The 20,845-nt window shown below is 38.4% G+C and overlaps 1 protein-coding gene across 2 annotated transcripts in view; it reads right to left on the reverse strand.

The window, feature by feature from the left end:
* Positions 1-185: 185 nt before the first annotated feature.
* The window catches only part of LOC128699182 (fibroblast growth factor receptor substrate 2), a 40,297-nt gene continuing 19,637 nt past the window's right edge, over positions 186-20,845 (reverse strand). Inside the window, exon 2 of one of the 2 annotated variants that reach the window (XM_053791759.2) lies at positions 186-20,720. In XM_053791759.2, the coding sequence (XP_053647734.1) occupies positions 19,278-20,720 (1,443 nt within the window). In that variant the 3' untranslated portion in view covers positions 186-19,277. The remainder of the gene's footprint in view (positions 20,721-20,845) is intronic. The other variant, XM_053791760.2, reaches the window with a different exon arrangement.

Consider the following 20,845-nt stretch of genomic DNA (forward strand, 5'->3'; position numbering starts at 1 on the left):
TTTTAATTTCTTCTTAAATTCTTATTAGCATTTAGTTTAACTTCAAAGTAAACTGTGTAGTCTACTATGTAAAGTATTTTAAATTTGTTTATGCATTATTCCTGCATTCTCATTTTAGTAAAATAAGGAAAGAAGATCCAGTTATTTAAAATAAGACTAAGTGGGGGGTTACTAAAAATACCATAGTAAATAACATTTTATAATCTAGTCAAAATCTTTTCAAATAAACAATGCATATATTTTTATCTTGGGTTAGTCTTTGGATATATATAATACAAATGCATCTTGCTGGGAACTACTGCATGTCCTGAAGCAGCCAGGTGGCTGGTCCTCAGTGGGCATAGTCCATCACATACATTCTAGCTTCACGTGAGATCTGCATGTCACCATTCTGACATCAGGCATGGAACATAAAGCATTTTACACAAATTGTGCAAATCTATCCTAAGTGTTCCATAAAAAACTTTACAATTTGTGATAATTTTTAACAGTCTTGCAGCTGTGAGAACAGATGTCAAAAGTTATCTAGTTATGTACTAATGCTAAGAAGACTCCAATGCTGAACTAATGGTATAATTAGTGTATTTATGTCCTGCTAACACTGCCTATCCTCTGCTAGCAGCACTATGACACATCAGCAGTGCCAAACCATGCCAGCAGAATGTTCCTGCCTTTTTGGTAGTACCATACTACACTGGCACTTACTGTATTTTGCTGGCAGAGCATGTAACTCCAGCAATACATTCCACACCAGCAGTGATGTTTTGCCCCACTGGCATTGCTATTTCATTCCAGCATTGCCCTTGCCCTGCTAGCAGTGCCACGTTACGCCAGCAGGGCCTCTACCCCATTTCTGATACTACACTGTAAAAATAAATTTATTCTTCCACCTAAGATCATTATACATTTGCAAAACTTGAAAGGCATGCCAAATTTCACTAACAGTGCCTATGCCCTACCAGCACTAATAGTGTCCATCACCAACCTTTACAAATGTAAATCCAACAGTATGTAAACACTATGTAGTATGGTAGTATCTATGTTCCCCATATACTGAAACCTCCTTAACCAATGCCAGTGGCCACACCTATCTATTAGAACCATAACATGAAAGCACCCTTAAGTCCAGTGTACCCTACCCTTTTCCATGTTGCCCACTTGTGTCACACCATTGTTCCCAATATTGACTGGATCATATGAACCCTGGACTCTGATTAATAAAACCTAAGAAAACAATTAGCAAAGATTTTTTAACACTTCATGCAACAGTTATCGAGTATTACTGCAGTAATGTACTTTACTGACTGAATACTGTCATTTCCCTCTTAAACTGACAAAACAAAACAAAAGGCAAAAATTCCTTTAACAAATGAAGCAATTTAAAGTCATATTTTATCCACATATTAATAAGGAGGAAGGTGAAAAAAATCAAGTTAACAAAAAGCAAGTTGCATGAATTATGAGCAACATTTCTTGCATTATAAGTATAGTAATGTCAGCTGTATTCAAGTGCACCAGACGCTAAATTACAAATCTTGATGCTCTTTGCTTCAGTTAACAATACTGTAAAATTCTTTGATTTATTGCACAAGAAAATATAGTAAACCCTATAATGCTGCTTTGCAGCAGTTGATCTTAGAATGAGGTAAACCTGAAGAAAATGTTGTCTATCTAAATTGTAACATCTGAACCTGCATTCCCTGCTGGTAATACTTGCTGAATTTTTCATGCAATCACCTGAAGATGTGACTTCCCAAGGAAAACAGTGAAATATAGTTACTATATGCAAATTCATAGATTAGGTAAATTATTTTACATTAATGGTACATAAATTGTAGCAAGGTTAGGTAAAGCTGCTAGTACAGTTTTAGTGCAAAAATGCAAAATTGTATATGAAAGTTTTGCATAACTATATTACATTAATTTACTTGGAGAGTAAAGAGGGGAAGTGAATCTTCAGGTGATCCTGTTGAATAGTTGACTCTCTGTACACCAAGTACATATTGTAAACTACCAATATCAGAAATATGAAAAAATTATAGTTGGGTTTAGCTATCACTTAAGTTAACCATATGTCATTTGCTTACACTATAAGATTTGAGTTTTTGACAATGATTGGGTCACCTGAAGTTTGCATCTCCCCCCTCATCTCCCAAGAAAAAACAGTTAAATATAGTTATACAAATTCTTGGTATGGTTAGGTAAATTAAGCAATATTATTTTACATAAATTTTAGCAAGGTTAGGTTAAGTTGCTATACTAGCTTTAGAGCAAAATAAAAAAAAATTGCATATAAAAAACTTAAATGATTGAGTTTAATTTTTTTTATGTTGGGGAGACTCTCTACCTGATTAGTGCTTCCCCGTTAAATATATTAATAATTATTATCTTTGGGAAGGAGAGGAGCAAAAACTGAGGTGATTTGAAGGATTTCTTTAACAAGTATACAAAATTAGGAAGGCAAACAAATGAATGAAAAGATAAAATGCCAACCTTTATGAGGAGTACCTCAAGGCTGGTGAAGGGTTCTTGATCCAAGGAATTGGAGCTACCCTTCCCTTGAATCAAACCTGATTACCTCATATTCCCCAGGTGCTGTGAGACCCCTATGGGCTTATCATTTTGCATGAATATAATAATAATAATAACAACAACAAAATACTCTGACAAAAGACTCACATCACCTCCCCAGGAAAACAATTAACTAAATGTTAGGCAAATTTTGGTTAGATTAGGTGTAAAAGGATATACAGGTTGGCCATCACTAATCCGGCATCATCGGAACCTGTAGGGTGCCAGTTTAGTGACTTTGCCTTATTACAGAGCGGTTAGGTTAGAATACACTTAACCAAACAGTGATATTTACGCATCGGCGATTTCACCCACTGTACACCCTATTTTTGGCCCATTCCATTATTCCAGGCTACCAAACTCATAGCTATTTTGCTAGTATTCCTTCTATTCTGTCGAATGAGTACAAGAAACCTCCCATTCACCTATTTCAACTACCCAATAAAGTGGTCAGAAATCGGTACTTTGGCTAGTTTCATACAAATTTCAAAATAGGGTCCAGAATAAACAATGCAGATATTCCTGGCACTAAAATAGAATTTTCTCTCTTCATTAGTCACATCTCCAGGCCCCTCTTATATTATACTTGCTTTCCATTTTGAATTTTTATTCACACACAAAAATAGAAGATTTACTGTTATGTAGACTACTGCATTATTGTAATAATTGTATAAATAATGTCAACCCATTCATGACTGGCCAGTTGGACACGTATTGGATGGTGGACATCATTTGCTTACTCTTGAACATCAGCAAAAATCAAACATTTTCACTACCTTGAGCTCAGTTTTAAGGTACTTTCTGATGTGAAACCAATCAAAATTATATCTATTTCTGTAAAATATCTTCCATTCTATCAAATGAGACCAAAAAACAAGAATACTGTACAAGCGTACAAATCATACGAAAATACACCGCAAAGTCGGCTTTACACCATAAACACAGTCGCAGTTTTTTCTCATTATGCACTGCGTGCTGTAGGATTTTTTATATATAGTGCACACTTACCACACAGACCTAGTCTCTCATATGTAGGCCCAAATTTACAAGTCACAGCTTATCTGAGTGAGCTGAGCTCATGGCGACTGACAGTGGCTTCAAGGCCACCTTATCTTTTATGAACAATGTATAGTGTATGTGCTTTATACAATGAGAAGCATTTCTCTTATTCACTGGAACCATGGTTAGGGCTAAAAGTGAGCAAGTTATAGCAATAAATGGAGAAAAAGAAATTGGAATGATTTATGCAGCAAGTAGCATCACCAAAGAGTAGTGCCAGGTTGGTGTGACGACCCCGGAAATTTGAAGTTATGATAGCTGAAATTAGCGCCAGAGTACTGATGGAACCGGATTATTGATTGCCAGATTAGTGATGGCCAACCTGTATTACATATTACTGGTAGGTTAGGTTGAAAGGTTAGTATTGGTACAAAATTAAAAAATTTCCATATCTTTACCTGTTTTCCTCAGGGACAAGGGAAGGAAAGGAAATCATGTGATCAGAAAACAGTACAGGTGAGATATAAGAAATAGCAATATTTAAGGAATAGTGTAGTGTAAAGTATGATTGTGTGGCAGATCCAAAAGTGCTGCATTGAATGTGGATTTACACAAAAATCAGCAATTGTACAAAAGGCAACAATAATTTCTGTCAGCAGTTGCTTCCTAGGAAAACTAACAAATAGACCTCTCAATATATTTTGCAGAGCAGAATACTGAAAATGAAATTACATTAATAGTAACTATTCTGAGCACCTAGTAATTTCCCCATTTCATTTCCAATTAAAATTAAAATTTTGTACAAATCTGTAGAAAGCTAGCTATTAATAACATACACATTTTACCACTGTATTTTACTTTCTTAAGGTATGCCAAGATAGGCCTCAAGTATCTATAAATATTAAAATATAGCTATGGTCCAGTTTCATCATCCAACCATGAGATATATACTATATAAGATACCAATACTATATGTAAAAAATAAGTAAAAGCCAATAACAATAATGATTTTCTTGCTGTTTTGTACATCGTAATATGTGAATTAACTGTGTGCTCAAGCAAGGCAATTTAATGAATACTGATTTAGATATATTTAGTATATTTTCATCAAATATGCACAGAATTTTTATTCCTAAAAGTTGATGAGTTACTACAGATAATGAGGGTGAACTCAGCTTCTTAATACTGTGATGGTAAAAACACTTACCAGTAATAACAGTGCCATATTTGTTTAAATAATAAAAAATAATAAAAGTTAAAATAGCTTGTTATTTTTACTGTCATAACAGTGTTTTTAACATTGTTTACAAAAGTTCAGATGGTGAGTTCACCCTCAGTACCAGCAATGCTTCATGTATATAAAAGATTTAAATTTTATCCACTACAAGTCCATGAACACAAACATTGAGCCTAATTGTAAGATTAATGTATGTATATTGTTAATTGTATGAAGATTAAGCTGTATAGAGATAAACTATGGACTTACAGCAAATTAACTAGGTCTTTATCAACTACACAAGAGATGATCCATTAATCCACAAAAAAGGAAAGTGAAATTGTATGTCAAAATGCCAAGTAGGCCAGATATTTCAGCAACAAGTGACCAAGTATCCTAGTACTGTACCATATTCAAAGGGGTTAATATAAAGGCTAATCAGTAGAGACATTATTTTCTTGAAAGCCAAATGGATGGGACTGGCAAAGAAAAAAAAGTTACATGGGTTGTGAGCATCCATTGAGGAATGATTGACCTGAAGACCAATGTAAAGGAATACTATCAGTCACCAGCAGCCAGAGATGAGAAGGCAAAGATGGGTCACAAGGGTTTCCTTTTAATAAATTTACGTATTCTGTGGATGTATAATTGTGAGGGGTGTCCAAAAATAAGAATAATATTTGGACTAGGACCTGAGCTTTTAACCTTTGCCCTTTTCACCCCAAGTAGCCCATAGTCAATCACTGTCTTATGAGTAGCTAAGTCACAAGTCTGTCCAGTCTACTGAAAAAAACATGACTAATAAATTTAAACAGTTACTGGCTAAGTGAGTACAGTGATTTGGGGCTTAGTTGAAGTATAACCCACTTCTGTTAGGGACAGAAATTAATTTGGAGTTAGTGCTTTTGGGTAAGTATGTGGTATTGCCAGTAAGAAGCATAAGTAACTGGGCTGGCCTAGAGTGGTTAAAAATTGTGTATTTGTCAGTCACACGAGTGGCCTGTTTTTTTGTACAATAGCTTCCCTGTTTTTCCTGTACATATAAAATTGTAATTGTATACTGTACAGTATGCCACTTTATGTAAAGTTGTTTGACAGTTTAATTGCCAAATTCATTAGCCATTTAACAGTCACTTATTATTATTAAGTGGAACATCAAATATGTACGTATAAGGTAATGTAACATTATTCAAGTCCAAGTTTATTGACGAAAGTGATTATTAAGGTATGTTGAATCTAAGAGTATAAAAGATTAATATTTTTAATTGGCTTCAAATTTAGCAATGGGTCCCCTCGAGGAAGGTTCCTTGATGCTGGTGAAGAACTTTTGATCTAAGGAATGGGACCTACACTCCCTTTCCCTGAACCTGATTGTCTCTCATTCCTCCAGGCACTGCATGACCCATAGAGGTTTAGCACTTTTCCCATGAATTTAATTATAATAATGGATCACTGAGGAATATGATTATTATTATTACATTCATGGGGACCCCTAAAATCATAGGGGTTGTACAGCCCCAGAGAAATGGGAGGCAGATCAGATTAGATCCAAGGAAAGGGAGGGTAAATGTGAAGTAAGATACTATATTAATCTTATAGATTCAATGAGAATACAAGTTCAAATTTGACAAATTTTTATGTACAGTAAATTTTCTGTAGAAGCAGTTATCACATATTGAAAAGCCAAGTTAAAATGTGGTTTTGAATACAGTAATTTTAAAATCAAATTAGCAGCGTTATGATGAAATTATACATGTATTTTGTAAGGGGTGAAACTGAGCTAAAATTATTTAATTATTTTCTCAAAACACTAATAACTTACTGAACAGAGGGTTCGATTCCATGGCAAGCCAGTCCTAAAACTAGCAGGCCGGTGCACTACCCAGAGTGGCCTAATTAGATTAATAAAACTGGGTGTATTTCTATGCACTCTACGAAGGTTTTCATGGGCCCCACTGTGACCACAAATACAGGTTTTTCTAGACAACTCACTGCAGCATGGCTATGGCATGCTCTAGTTCAAGTTCCCTTACAGTTTTGTAAGTCAATCACAATACTAATAAAACCATTGAATATAATTAGTACGGAATAAATTAGCGTAATTACTTTCAAGGCAAATAACATGAATAGGCTGAATATGGACCAATCAGAAGGGAATATGATTGTTTTTCTTTTTTTAGTAAATGCTTTATGATAAAACATAATGCTCTTCATTTAAAACAAATGCTCTTCATTTCTACCAGACTGCTAGAATTTGCCACTCAGTCCAACCTGCTGCCCAATAGATTTGACTGTTATGGGGCTATAGGACCCAACATGTATTTATGTATCTAATAACAGTTACTCTGGAATACCTAATTATATTGAACTGATGGGGGCACAATTGCTTTAATTTTGTCGTAAGAGAATGGAGAAAGAGCTAGTTGGGTCAAGCCTCAGTGGACTATAGACACACACACAATTAAACTAAGTAGATCATAAAAAAGTAAAATAAGGTGATCATAAAAGTAAAATAAGATGTAGTGGGAAAAACAAAATTATTGTAATAGCTAAAGAATTGGGCTTGTCGACAGTCTTTTGATTGTTTTGATGGGTGGATGGGAGGAGCGTAGCTGGGCCCCTCTCTCTGCCTCGCTCTTGTTTTGGCTTCAAGCTGGGAAGGATCTCCTTCTCTTTCTTCTTGTTTCTGGGCAGGATGTGAGTGCTCCAAAGGTAAGATTTGGGCTTGAATATGGTGTAACTATTCCACCCAGGGTGACTACAGTGTGTCAAAACATTGGGTTAAGGTCATCAAGAGAAAAGGAGGACTAATTGTTTCAGAAGGGACCATGTGGTTGTCCTAGCAGGGCAGCTAAGAGTGTGCATGCTTATGTTACGAATAGGAGAATTCCTAATTTGTACATTCTGTATATTTTCTAGAATCCCTATTTTTTGTAATAGAAGTTTAAATAACCTGTTGAAAGGGCTGGTGAAAAGATTTCAGAGACTGAATATGGCTAATCATGAATGTAAGTATTACCCTAAGCTACCCCCCACACTAGAACAATAGTGAGAACCGTACCATCATAGTATAAAGGGAAAACAACGTAACATGGGAGCTTGACCAGGAGAGTCATTTGACTGCTGAAATAACTCAAAACATTCTTTGAACTATATGTATTGGTATGGGGTAACATGTTTCTGGTAGGAGAGGATTTACCAAGGTGGGTCAGTGGAAGTGTTGTTTTCATATTAGTTTGCAGGTTGTTTTCCTCTTAGGTAGGAGAAAAGTTAGGTAACACATTTTTGTTGGTGGTTATGGTAAGTGCTATGTGCATATTTTACATTCAACTTGTGTTATTTTATTTGCCTGTGGGGAAACTTTGTCCACTGATACTGTAAGAGGGAAGCAAGTGTTTAAGGATATAAAAGCTATGTTAGAGGCTGAGTCTTTAAACTTTTCAGTCTTCAGTGAGGAGGATAATAATTCATCAGTAAACATGTCATTAACAGTGACCATAAGGGATCACCTACTCCAGGTGATAAGGAAATGGAGAGGATAAAACTTAAACTAGCTGTACTATAGGCTGAAATGAAAGTAATGAAATCTAAGGAGAGAGTACATCAAAGGTTAGGAGGTTCAGAACAAGAGTCTGAGCAGTACTTTACTTTAACATAACTAAAGCTGCAAATTTTGTCCCCAAGTTTACAGAGTGGCCCAGACAGATATTTTTCATTTTTTTTGAGAAGTGCTTTGGCACAAGGGAGTGGGCTACCCTAGTTTGCATGCAGCTTGTGGGTAAAGGGTTCCAAAGAGTAGAGACTCGGGAGGGGGAAGATTTTTCTGACTATGATAAAATTAAGGAGGAAGTACTGCTTGCATACCAAATGATGCCTGAGAAATATAGGCAAAAGTTCAAAAGTCAAAAATTTCAGGATGGGCAGTCCTTAACTGAGTTTAGGAATGAGAAACTGTTTCTTTTTAAGAAATAGTTTTGTTCCAAAGGAGTGAACAGACTTTGATAAATTAGTAGATCTGAGTGTTCATTAGGAATAGTACAATGCGATCCCTGTTGACCTCAGAGAATATTTGGAGGACAAAAACCCGGATAATCTTTCAGCAGTGTTGGATCTGGGTGACAGATTCTTAGCTCGTAGGAAACTGGTAAGTAAAAAGTCATGCTCCTTCTGAAATTTCCCCTTCTTGTTGTTGTTGGGGTTTGTAGGGCCACTGACTGCATATGCCACATCAAGCCCGGCTTTCCAGTGCTTGGAGAAGGAACCTCGACCAAAGTGGAAGGATGTTTGACTAATAACTGCATGTTATATGTCCCTGATGTGCCCTGAAGCCAGCAAGAATGAGCAGGTACAGGCCAAGATCTCCTGACGGTCCGGAGGGCTAAACCCCTCCCCACTGAGAAGGAGACCCCCACTTGTTTTAAGCCTTATTCCAAATCCTATCATCATAAAGGTAAGTGGGACAAGAATTTTCAGGGACAAATAGAGACTGAGGCACCCTCTCAAATAGAAGGACAAGGTAAGTCAGCTGGAGCTCAAAGTTTACCTAGGCCATCAGACAATGTTTCAGTTCCTCGAATAAACAGTACCAGTCCTACGCCAAATGGTAAAAACACTTTTAAAAATTATACCTGTTACTACTGTAATAAAACTGGACACACACAAAAGTTTTGCTGGTCTAGGCGGCTGAATCAGGAAAGGGAGGAACCATCCCAGGGAACCCTAACTGCAGGGACACATCCAGTTGCCTGTATTAGGTCTTCAAAACAAGGTGAGGAGGAATCTTTGAATAGTGTAGACCCCAGGATGCATGTATTTTCTAGTAGGTTCACAGTTGCCTTGCATAAGGATGTGGGTAGGGTTGAGAACGTACTGTCCTTGAGAGATGGATGTAGCACCTACTCCTTGCTATGTTCTGGAGTGCTGCCAGTGTCTAATGATACCTATACTGGAGTAGATATATTACTGAAGGGTATTACGGGTTCGACCATAAGGACACTTGTACACAAATTATGGGTAGAATCTGCATACCAAGTTGGCTATCTCCCTGTAGGTATTTCAGATGAAGGGATGAGGATACCTCTCTTTGTATTTGCTGAGCAGGGAAGCACTCTGGAATCTCTGAGCTATTGTCTTGGGGAGGATGGTAATGCTCCCTCCTCGGAGCTTTTTCTCAGTTTCAGACACCAAGATGATGTGGGATTATAATGTGGACCATAATGCTTTGGAGGCTGGAGAGGAGGTGCTGACATTGGAGCCAATTCATGTGAAAATCTTGATAGCAAGTTGTTGTGAGCTGAACATGGTGTGGGGGAAGTTCTCAGATGTAAGGTATAAAACCCACACACCCGAGCAGAAAAAGAATAAGAGTACTGTACACAGTAACTGGTTAAAGGGTTTAAAGTTATATCAGAAATCCAGAGTGACCAATGTTTTAATGGTAGGTAAATGGGTGCAAAACAGTAATCTGTATGTAATGGCAAAAGTATATTTAAGAAATTCCATATTTGTAAATGATTTTGGGAAACACATGCTTGGTCTTACTGAGAAAATTGTTGGCAAGTTGGCTCAGCCACCGTGGAACTTTGTAAAGTTTGGGATGTCAGTAAAGAGGAAAAGTTGAAACCCCATGAGGTAATTGTTAAGGAAGCTGAGCCAATTCAACAATTCTTGTGAGGGAAAAATCAGCATGAAAAATGGGATATGGAGAAAGAAGTGAAATTCTTCCAACATCAGTTTTTAGTGCTTAATGAGAGTAAGTGGGCACCTCCATGCTTCATGGTTCCCAAATTAAATGGCACCCTTATCATATGCACAGACTGCCATAAGGTACAGTTAACTAAGGTTTACAGATTTAGAAAGCTTGATACTGATGCACTAAGAGATGCAAAATGTTTAAACTAAAACATGGGGCAGGAGGATGTGATTTCCATGGCCTGTGTGCCAGTACCATTTCCATGTGTGTAATTCCAATTGGGCTCATTGTGCACTTAAAATTTATGTATGAGATGAAACGTGAAGGTATTTTTGTAAACTTGATGTACACAGCCTGGGTGCAAAGGGACGTCCTTGGTGTTTGTTTTTGTACTGCGAGAGGTTGCAGAATTGTTACTATTTATCAATAACATTCTAAGTGTGTGTCAGCATTCTGCCACAGGAAAGAAAATTTTCATTTTGGGGTTGGCTATTCAGCATTTGTATATGTCTCAGGATCTCTTCATCCTGTTCCTGTGTATGGTGACCAAAATCACTCTTAAGAAGGGCTTTGTTCCTGCAGCCCTTTAATTTGGAAGTCAAATAGTATATAAAAGGCTCAGAGAATGTGGTTGCTGATGCTCTCTAGATGTTTCATGTAGATGCATGGTGCATGCTTTGTACATAGTGTTTGTCTTGTGCTAACCTTGTTGTTTTTGCAGTGGTGAACTCTTGGCGAGCCTGAGTGCTCCATACCAGCCATCTAGCTGTAAAAGAGATGAGTCGGAGCCAAGAGTGTGACGAGAGTGAGTGTAAGTACAGTGGACCCCCGGTTCGCGAAGTCACCGGTAACCGATAAATCCGGTATCCAAAGCATTATATCGCCAAAAAATTGCCCCGGTTCCCGTAACAAAACCCGGTACGCGATACGATTCATACGAGACGTGTCCACATGTGGCCTGAACTGCCCCATGTGTGCCAGTGTTTACAAGCCAGCCAGTGTGCGCACATCTAAGGATACATTCGGTACATTCCATATTATCCATATTATCACTGTTTCTGGTGCTTGTTTCTGCAAAATAAGTCACCATGGGCCCCAAGAAAGCTTCTAGTGCCAACCCTTCGAGACCAAGGGTGCTAATGACTATTGAAATGAAGAAAGAGATAATTGCAAAGTATTAAAGTGGAGTGCGTGTGTCGGACCTGGCCAAGTTGTATAGTAAATCCCAATCAACCATCTTTACTATAGTGAGCAGGAAAACGGCAATCAAGGAAGCTGTTCTTGCAAAAGGTGCAACTGTGATTACAAAACAGCAATCACAAGTGTTACAAAATGTTGAGAGACTGTTACTGGTGTGGATAAATGAAAAACAGATAGCTGGAGATAGTATCTCTCAAGCGATCATTTGTGAAAAGGCTAGGCAGTTGCATGAGGATCTAATTAGAAAAATGCCTGCAACTAGAGGTGATGCGAGTGAATTTAAGGCCAGCAAAGGTTGGTTTGAAAGATTTAAGAATCGTAGTGGCATACATAGTGTGATTAGGCATGGTGAGGCTGCCAGTTCAGACCAGAAAGCGGCTGAAAAATACGTGCATGAATTCAAGGAGTACATAGAGGCTGAAGGATTGAAACCTGAACAAGTGTTTAATTGTGACGAAACAGGCCTGTTTTGCAAGAAATTGCCAAGCAGGACCTACATTACTCAGGAGGAAAAGGCACTCCCAGGACATAAGCCTATGAAAAACAGGCTTACTCTTCTCATGTGTGCCAATGCTAGTGGTGATTGCAAAGTGAAGCCTTTATTGGTGTATCACTCAGAAACTCCCAGAGCGTTCAGGCAAAAGAATATCCTCAAGGCTAATTTGTGTGTGCTGTGGAGGGCAAACACTAAGGCATCGGTCACTAGGGACTTTTTCTATGACTGGTTACATCATGCATTTGCCCCCACTGTGAAAAATTACCTAATTGAAAAGAAATTAGACCTTAAGTGCCTCCTGGTGTTAGACAATGCCCCTGGTCATCCTACAGACTTGTCAGAGCGACTTTGTGGGGACATGAGCTTCATTAAGGTCAAGTTTTTGCCTCCTAATACCACTCCTCTCCTGCAGCCCATGGACCAGCAGGTCATTTCCAACTTCAAGAAACTGTACACAAAAGCTATGTTTGAAAGGTGCTTTGAAGTGACCACAGAAACTCTATTGACTCTAAAGGAGTTTTGGAAGGATCACTTTAATATCCTCAATTGTGTAAACCTTATAGGTAAGGCTTGGGAGGGAGTGACTATGAGGACCTTGAACTCTGCTTGGAAGAAACTGTGACCAGAATATGTAGACAAAAGGGATTTTGAAGGGTTTGAGGCTAACCCTGAGAATCCTATGCCAGTTGAGGAATCCATTGTGGCATTGGGAAAGTCCTTGGGGTTGGAGGTTAGTGGGGAGGATGTGGAAGAGTTGGTGGAGGAGGACAATGACGAACTAACCACTGATGAGCTGCTAGATCATCAAGAGGCCAGACCTGAGGAAACTGCTTCGGAGGAGGGGATGGAGAAAGTGAGGAAATTGCCTGCTTCAAAGATTAAGGAAATGTGTGCAAAGTGGCTTGAAGTGCAAACCTTTTTTGATGAAAATCACCCTGACACAGCTACTGCAAGCCGTGTTGGCAACCTGTACACTGACAATGTTGTGAACCACTTTAGGAAAGTCATAAAGGAACGAGAGGTACAGGTCTCTATGGACAGATATGTTGTGCGACAGAAGTCCAGTGACTCTCAAGCTGGTCCTAGTGGCATTAAAAGAAGGGAAGTAACCCCAGAAAAGGACTTGCTACCTCAAGTCCTAATGGAGGGGGATTCCCCTTCTAAAAATTAAAAACTTCGACTCTCCCCCCTCCTCCCATCCCATCAATCATCACCAGATCTTCATTACAGGTAAGTGTCAATTACAGTGGACCCCCGGTTAACGATATTTTTTCACTCCAGAAGTATGTTCAAGTGCCAGTACTGACCGAATTTGTTCCCATAAGAAATATTGTGAAGTAGATTAGTCCATTTCAGACCCCCAAACATACACGTACAAACGCACTTACATAAATACACTTACATAATTGGTCGCATTCGGAGGTAATCGTTATGCGGGGGTCCACTGTATTCTATTGTGTTTATTCTATTTTTATTATTGCTATTGTAATTATTCTATTGCATTAAACTTAATATTTCATGTGGTAAAAGTTTTTTTTTTCATACTTTTGGGTGTCTTGCACGAATTAATTTGATTTCCATTATTTCTTATGGGGAAAATTGATTCGCTTTCCGATAATTTTGCTTTACGATGAGCTCTCAGGAACGGATTAATGACATGAACCGGGGGTCCACTGTATATATACATGTATATGCGAGTTGAGGCACAGACTGACAACCTTTGATGACATGAGAAGTTCAGGAAGGTATGTGGTATATTTGAGTCTTGGTGTGCTCTGTGTATAAAATGGCCCAACAGATTTGCCTTTGTGGTCCTTGGACCCCTCCATGTTCTGTATCTTCATAAGGTTAGGATCTGTGTGGAGTGGGACCTTGGAAGATGGGCTTAAGTGTATGACCATGTTGAGGATCATGAGTGCTAACTGATAAGTCTCATTGTTTGGTACAGCCACTATGTGAGAGATGTCTTGACATGTTTGTGAAATTTCCTGCCTGGGGTATACCTGACTGCTTTGGATTTGGCTCTACTCTCATCTCTTGATCAGGAAGATGCCATCCTGGAGTACCAGTTCCTTGCTGGATGATCACAGTGGAGGCACAAGACTGTCAGTGCTGGCTTGCACAGTAGGCATTGTGTGCAGTTCTTGCATTGTAATATATGTTGTGTTTAGAAGCCACTAAAGTTGTTAATAGTTGCACCTTTGAGGATGAGTATGTGGGTATGGTTAAAATGTTTTTTTTTTAAAAACCTCTACAATCTGTTCCAGTATTGTTCCTTTCAGGGATTTTGTATGGTATGGGAAGGTTCAGTATAGCCTCGAATATTTGTAGATTGTCAAGTAGTATCTTCACCTTGTTGTAAATACAGTGGAACCTTGGTTTTCATTTGTCCTGGTTTTCGTCAAATTTGATTTTCGATGACTTTTTATCGTCAAAATATTGTCCCAGTTTTCATTTGTCACCTTGGTTTTTGTCCACCATACTGAACGTGTCCACACACCCATGCTCACACAAAGCATCCCATGCATGCATTCTGAGTCAGTCTGGCTTTGTTTCTTGTCGAGTGAACATTACCCTGCGCATTCATACGAAACATTTTGTAATAATCAATTGTTTTTTCTGCTTGTTTATTGAGTCTGACTGCTAAATAAGTCACCGTGGGGCCAAAGAAAGTTCCAAGTGCCAGCCCTTTGATAAAGAAGGTGAGAAACATAATAGAATTCAAGAAAGAACTTGTAGAAAAGTACAATTAAAAAGCAATTAAGGACATTTGTGCAAAGTGGAGTGAGGTGCAAAGTTTTGTGGAGAAATATCACCCTAACAAAGCTGTTGCAAGCTGTGTCTGCAACATGTTCAATGACAATGCCACATCCCATTTTAAGCAAATCTTAGAGACACCAGAAACAGACCTCTCTGGACAGATTTTTTGTGTGACTCTCAAGCTGGTCTTAATGCCAGTAAAAGACAAAGAAGGGAAGTAACCCCAGGTAGGGACTTGATACCTGAAGTCCTTATGGAAGGGTATTCCCCTTCCAAACAATACTCTCCTCCCTCTCCCCTCCTTGCCATTTTCCATATGCCAACAAGTCTTTAATAAAGGTAAAGCTGATTTAAATGTTCATTCATCCATTAAAATTAGTGCTTCATATTTATTTCTCATTGTTTTCTGTATGTAAAACTACAGTTATTCTCTATAAAATATATTTTTTATTAATATTTTTGGGTGTCTGGAATGGATTAATTGGATTTACATCATTTCGTATAGGAAATATTGCTTTAGTTTTCATCGAATTTGGTTTTCGTCAGACTCTCTGGAATGAATTAAAAACAAAAACTGAGGTTCCACTGTAGCAGTAAAATGAAGAGCATTTATGGTGCTGGGTAATATGTTAAAACTTCTATTAGTCTTGCTAACCACCTTCAGGATAATTTTTTTTACTAGCTGTATCCCGAGGGAGACGGCTAGCTTTTGTGAGACTTCGTCTGGAGGTGGGGGTGTTATGGGGCTATAGGACCCAACATGTATTTATGTATCTAAGTAACAGTTACTCTGGGATACCTAATTATACTGAACTGATGGGGGCACAATTGCTTTAATTCTGTCATAAGAGTAGATCACTTATGGAGAAAAAACTAGTTGGGTCAAGCATGTTTTTTTCAGTATAATAGGTTGTACTATAGACACACACAATTAAAATAGTACATCATAAAAAAGTAAAATAAGGTGATCATAAAAGTAAAATAAGGTGTAGTAGTGGGAAAAACAAAATTATTGTAGTAGCTAAAGAATTGGGCTTGTCGACAGTCTTTTGTTTGTTTTGGTGGGTGGATGGGAGGAGCCTAGCTGAGACCCCTCTCTCTGCCTCACTCTTGTTTTGGCTTCAAGCTGGGAAGGATCTCCTCTTTCTTGTTTCTGGGCAGGATGTGAGTGCCCCCGAGGTAAGATTTGGGCTTGAATATGGTGTAACCATTCTACCCAGGGTGACTACAGTGTGTCAAAACACTGGGTTAAGGTCTTCAAGAGAAAAGGAGAGCTAATTGTTTCAGAAGGGACCATGTGGTTGTCCTAGCAGGGCAGCTAAAAGTGTGCAAGATTATGTTACGAATGAGAATTTCTAATTTGTACATTCTGTATATTGTCTAGAATATATCCCTATTTTTTGTAATAGAAGTATACATAACTTGTTGAGAGGGCTGGTGAAAAGATTTCAGAGACTGAGGATGACCAATCATGAATGTATTACCCTAGACTTTATAAAGTCTTTACTTAAGCTACCCCAACACTAAAACATATAGTGAGAACCGTACCATCAAAGTAAAAAGGGAAAACAATGTAACATTGACTCACTCAACACTATTTCATGACAACCAACCTATGCCCCTAGGAACCAAATGGCTCACACCACTTAGCTCAATGTGGTGTAGCCAAACCTAAGGAAAATGTAGTTCCACTAACCAACTGCAGGATATGGAGTCACCCTGCCAGTTTGTCCTGCCTTGCACCTGTCACTCTACCCTGTCTTGCATCTGGCACTGAGTGACCCAGCAAGATACCACTAGTCACTGTGCAGTATTGCCTCTAACTGGATGAAAGCCCCTCTCTTTTCCCCCAAAATCTTAACCAGCCATATCTATGCTCTCAGAATTCATAGAGCCTGCAAAGAAGCTCAAATGGGGCTACTTTATTTAGTTGTGCAGCTTATCTGTTTGATTCCTCTGGCTGGGAAAGACAGTTAAAAATGATCATATGAAGGGCTATCACTGTGCCAGTGTTATTTGGAATAGAGCAACCAGAATCATGGGAAGAGATGAAAGATGAAAAGTGGGTGGATGCAGTAGAGCAGCTAATAAAGGTACTGTGACACAGATTTATGGAAAAGCATGTCTCACTTTACCAGTCATATGACCCTTTTGGGTTTAGTGCTTGGTTATGATTATAATAATTATAATCACTTTATATGAGACCACAGAAGCACAAGGCCTAACTGATGTATAAGCGGGGCCCTCCTGTACAACAACTTGATGAAAACATACAAAAGCTCTAGGAAAGTGTTTTTGGGAGTCGAAAAGCACCAAACGATATAAACACAATGGCAGTAAGTCATGCAGAAGACCTTTCTAACTTATGATGTTTACTGGATGATTAGACTATGCAGCAGGACAAACTCCTGGATGCCTAATGAAAGATTTTGGCAATTCCTTTTAATTAAAAATAATAGAAAGGTTATTAAGATACTGAACATGACAATATTACACCAAATGCCTGCAAGAAAACAGATGTGCAAGAGTGAACTGCTGCATTATGTGCATCAATTCCCTTTTTAAAGATTTTTATTTGCTTAATATTAAGAAATTTTAGCCTCGTAGTTCTTGTAATACACTGTAAATGTCAATTGTAATGTTCTTAACATTTTGGGGAAAAAATTTTGAGAGATTATATGTCAAATTAGTTACAAAGACACCTAACTGCAATAACAAATTTAAAGAAAAAGGATTGTTATTTTAATTTTAATACTTTTACATATTCCTCAGAGGCATACTGGAAGTAAGGGTGTTAAAATGTCCACTGGTCAGGGAGTTAACAGCTTCCATTAGGGTGGTGTGGTCATAGACAAGAAATAAAAGAATGTTTGAACTTGGACATGCCCTGTTAACCTCTTCCTTTCTTGACCTCAATAAGCCCATAGTTGCATAAGTGTCTCAAGAGTAACTAGGTCAGTAGTTTCTTGGGCCAATAAAAAGGTGGTTGTAATGAGTGTGCAGTTACTGGAGAAATCCATAATAGAAACTAAGACTAAGTAAAAATATAATGAAAAACTATTCCTACTAAACTGAGGTTTGCTTAAGACAGAAAAGTTTGGGGATGAGTGGGGAGCTGAGCTGGTAAAAAACAATTACAAGCATGAATAAATGAGTTGGCCTAGAATGCCTGAAGAAACTATAGTAAAGACAGTTGGTTGTGTGACCTATGTTTACATCAACTGTTGCCATCCCCTCGTGATCCTGTATATAATAAATTAGTTGTTTAATGATCCCTTACCTGGTTTTATGTGGATAAATACATATGTAGAGATAAAGTAAGGTACTGTACTGCACTATGATTCAGCTGTTAAAATATTATTGACACTTGTGATTATTAAGATATGTAGTCTTCCTGCTTTTATAATAAAAGATTTAGATTTTTAACGTTTTTAAGTTTAGCAAGGAATCAATAAATATGGTAAAATTTAAATGTTTCATATCATATAAATCAATTGAGAATACAAATTAAAGTATTGTATATAAAATGAGTGAGCCACATTACACTGAAATAAGTGCAAGTGTAATATAAACAGTCACAATAAGAATTCAAATAAAATGAATTACATTAATTTAAATATTTTAAAAAAAATATGCATTTTATTAGCCAGTGATTATTGGATTAAAAGGAAATCCACAATTAATGTTTATTAATATAAAATAATTAAGCACCAATGGGTAGTGAAAAATTCTGTGTTAATAGGTACCACTGACTTTGTAATATAAGAAACTTATTGATGTCTTGCATGAAAGCAACTACCATATCCCAGCTACCAAATAGGATGAGTGAAGGGTTAATGGCTAAGAAAGTGATAATGAAAGAGTGATTGCTAATTTTAATTATGTCTAATGTACACTGAATTAACTGAATCTAAGTTAATTCTAAGGAATCATATTAAACAGTTCACCCCCCTCCCCCCAATACAGGGTCACATGGGTCCTCAGCAGCCAAAGGGGCACACTTTGGTAGAAAAACAGCCACACTGACTGCTATGTAAACAAATGACAAGTATGATTATCTGCCTGATCATCAGTGTATAAAGAAGGAAACTGTTCACCTTTACTTTAAAGGTTTATCAGCTGAAATGTGCACATACTTCCTGGTCAGAGTACCTATATACAGCTATAATACTGCTCCTGAGAGCTTTTGGGCACATCACATAGATGTATTATTTATTAGCAGTGGCAGGTTCCTAATGAAGCCACTTTCAGCTGTAATAGACATCCAATTTGCAACACGGCAAGCTTCGTATTCTCCCATCATTAATTCAAACAGGAAGCCTGCACTAGAATCATGTTGTGTCTCAGTCTGACAAAGAAGAGTTGTGGCGTGTCAGGGTTGTTGGGTTTGTGAAAGTAGAATTATGTCTTGTTTTTCTTGATCCATCCTCCCATGCAGATGCTGCCTTTGCTGCACGGCCCAGGGCATCTGTCTTGTGAAAGTCAATTTGAGCATAGCCTTCAGCTAAAGGATGTGGTGACTCTGGACCAGACGCTACAGATCCCAATGGACTGACTGGTGCTGCTTGAGAGGAATCTGACCCATGATCTAGATCAAGGATGATATAGTTGACCTGTGGAGGGTGGTGGTCGGTATCAGTGGTAGTAGTGGTGCCAGAATGGGAGGAGCCTGATCCTGCAGATCCTGCAGCGAGAGACGGTCGAGGAGGCACTGCAGGTACATCTTTTTCTGGTCCAAGATTAACATATACATGGTTATGGTCATGAAGACGGTCTGGGCCTACATTGACATACACTAGATCATTTGTATTTATATCATAATAAGGTTTACTAGAGTTAATGTTCACATATGATCTTGGGCGCTTCGACTGTGTTGAATTTAACTGTGATGTGGGTCTATCTGAATATGAATTTGTATAAGAGACTGGCCTTCCACTATGATTTTCATAGGACACTGTTTTATCTATATGATTTACAAACACTGTTCTCAGTGGTTCTGTTGGTGTAGATGGTGGCTCTCTCATTTCATGGCCTGGAGTTGGTGGGGTCTCTTCAGTTCGATTTACATCATAACTATTTTCATAAAAGGAAAGAGGAGGTGGGCTAAGTTGTGCAGGGGGAGATGCAGGAGAACGAATTGTACCCAGTCCACAAACACCACCACCAACAGCAACACCAGTTGCCCCACCATAAGTCACACCAGTTCCACCAACATTTCCACTTACAACCCCAACAACACTATTTACTGCACTAGCACTTGAACCAGCTGGTACTCCTATAGAGGTAGCTGCTATATTGTTCGGAACTCTGGTATGTGGTCGTTGCACGGGTTCCAAATATCCCTCAAGGTCTGTAGCCCCAACAGTCCCACTATTGCGGGAGTCATCATGGGTCAAGTCTCTACTTTCGTTGACCACTTGAGGAGGAAGAGCAGCCACATCACGAGATGCTGCATCTTCTGTGATATTTTGAATCTGGAGTTGTAGCATGTTAAAAAGTGCCTCTGCCCGTCGGCACTTGAAGGCATAAATGCCTGGGCCTGTGGGGCACCTTCGGCCAGACTCAAAGCTAAACAGCTCTGCGTCAAAGCCATAGCGACGGAGACATCGGAGTGGCCAGCGAATTGCAGACTTGCCTCGTTGGTGAAGCACCAAATCGGTGTCAGTCACCTCCAGCTTAGCAGGACTGAAGCGGTGGCCAAGGTCATCCACATTCACCACTTGAAAGATGTTGGCATGTAGGTCATTGATGTCAGGCTTACTGGCCACGCACCCCATCCTCGCGCCCTGCAATTATGTAAAATTATTTATTAAGTAAGTTTATTCAGGTACACACAAATACAGTTACACAGATTATCATACATAGCAGCAGATGTGTAAAGCAGCTATGATAACCCATTAAAAATATATAC

This window comes from Cherax quadricarinatus, chromosome 54 (genome assembly GCF_038502225.1).
Source record: "Cherax quadricarinatus isolate ZL_2023a chromosome 54, ASM3850222v1, whole genome shotgun sequence".
Lineage (NCBI taxonomy): Eukaryota > Metazoa > Arthropoda > Malacostraca > Decapoda > Parastacidae > Cherax > Cherax quadricarinatus.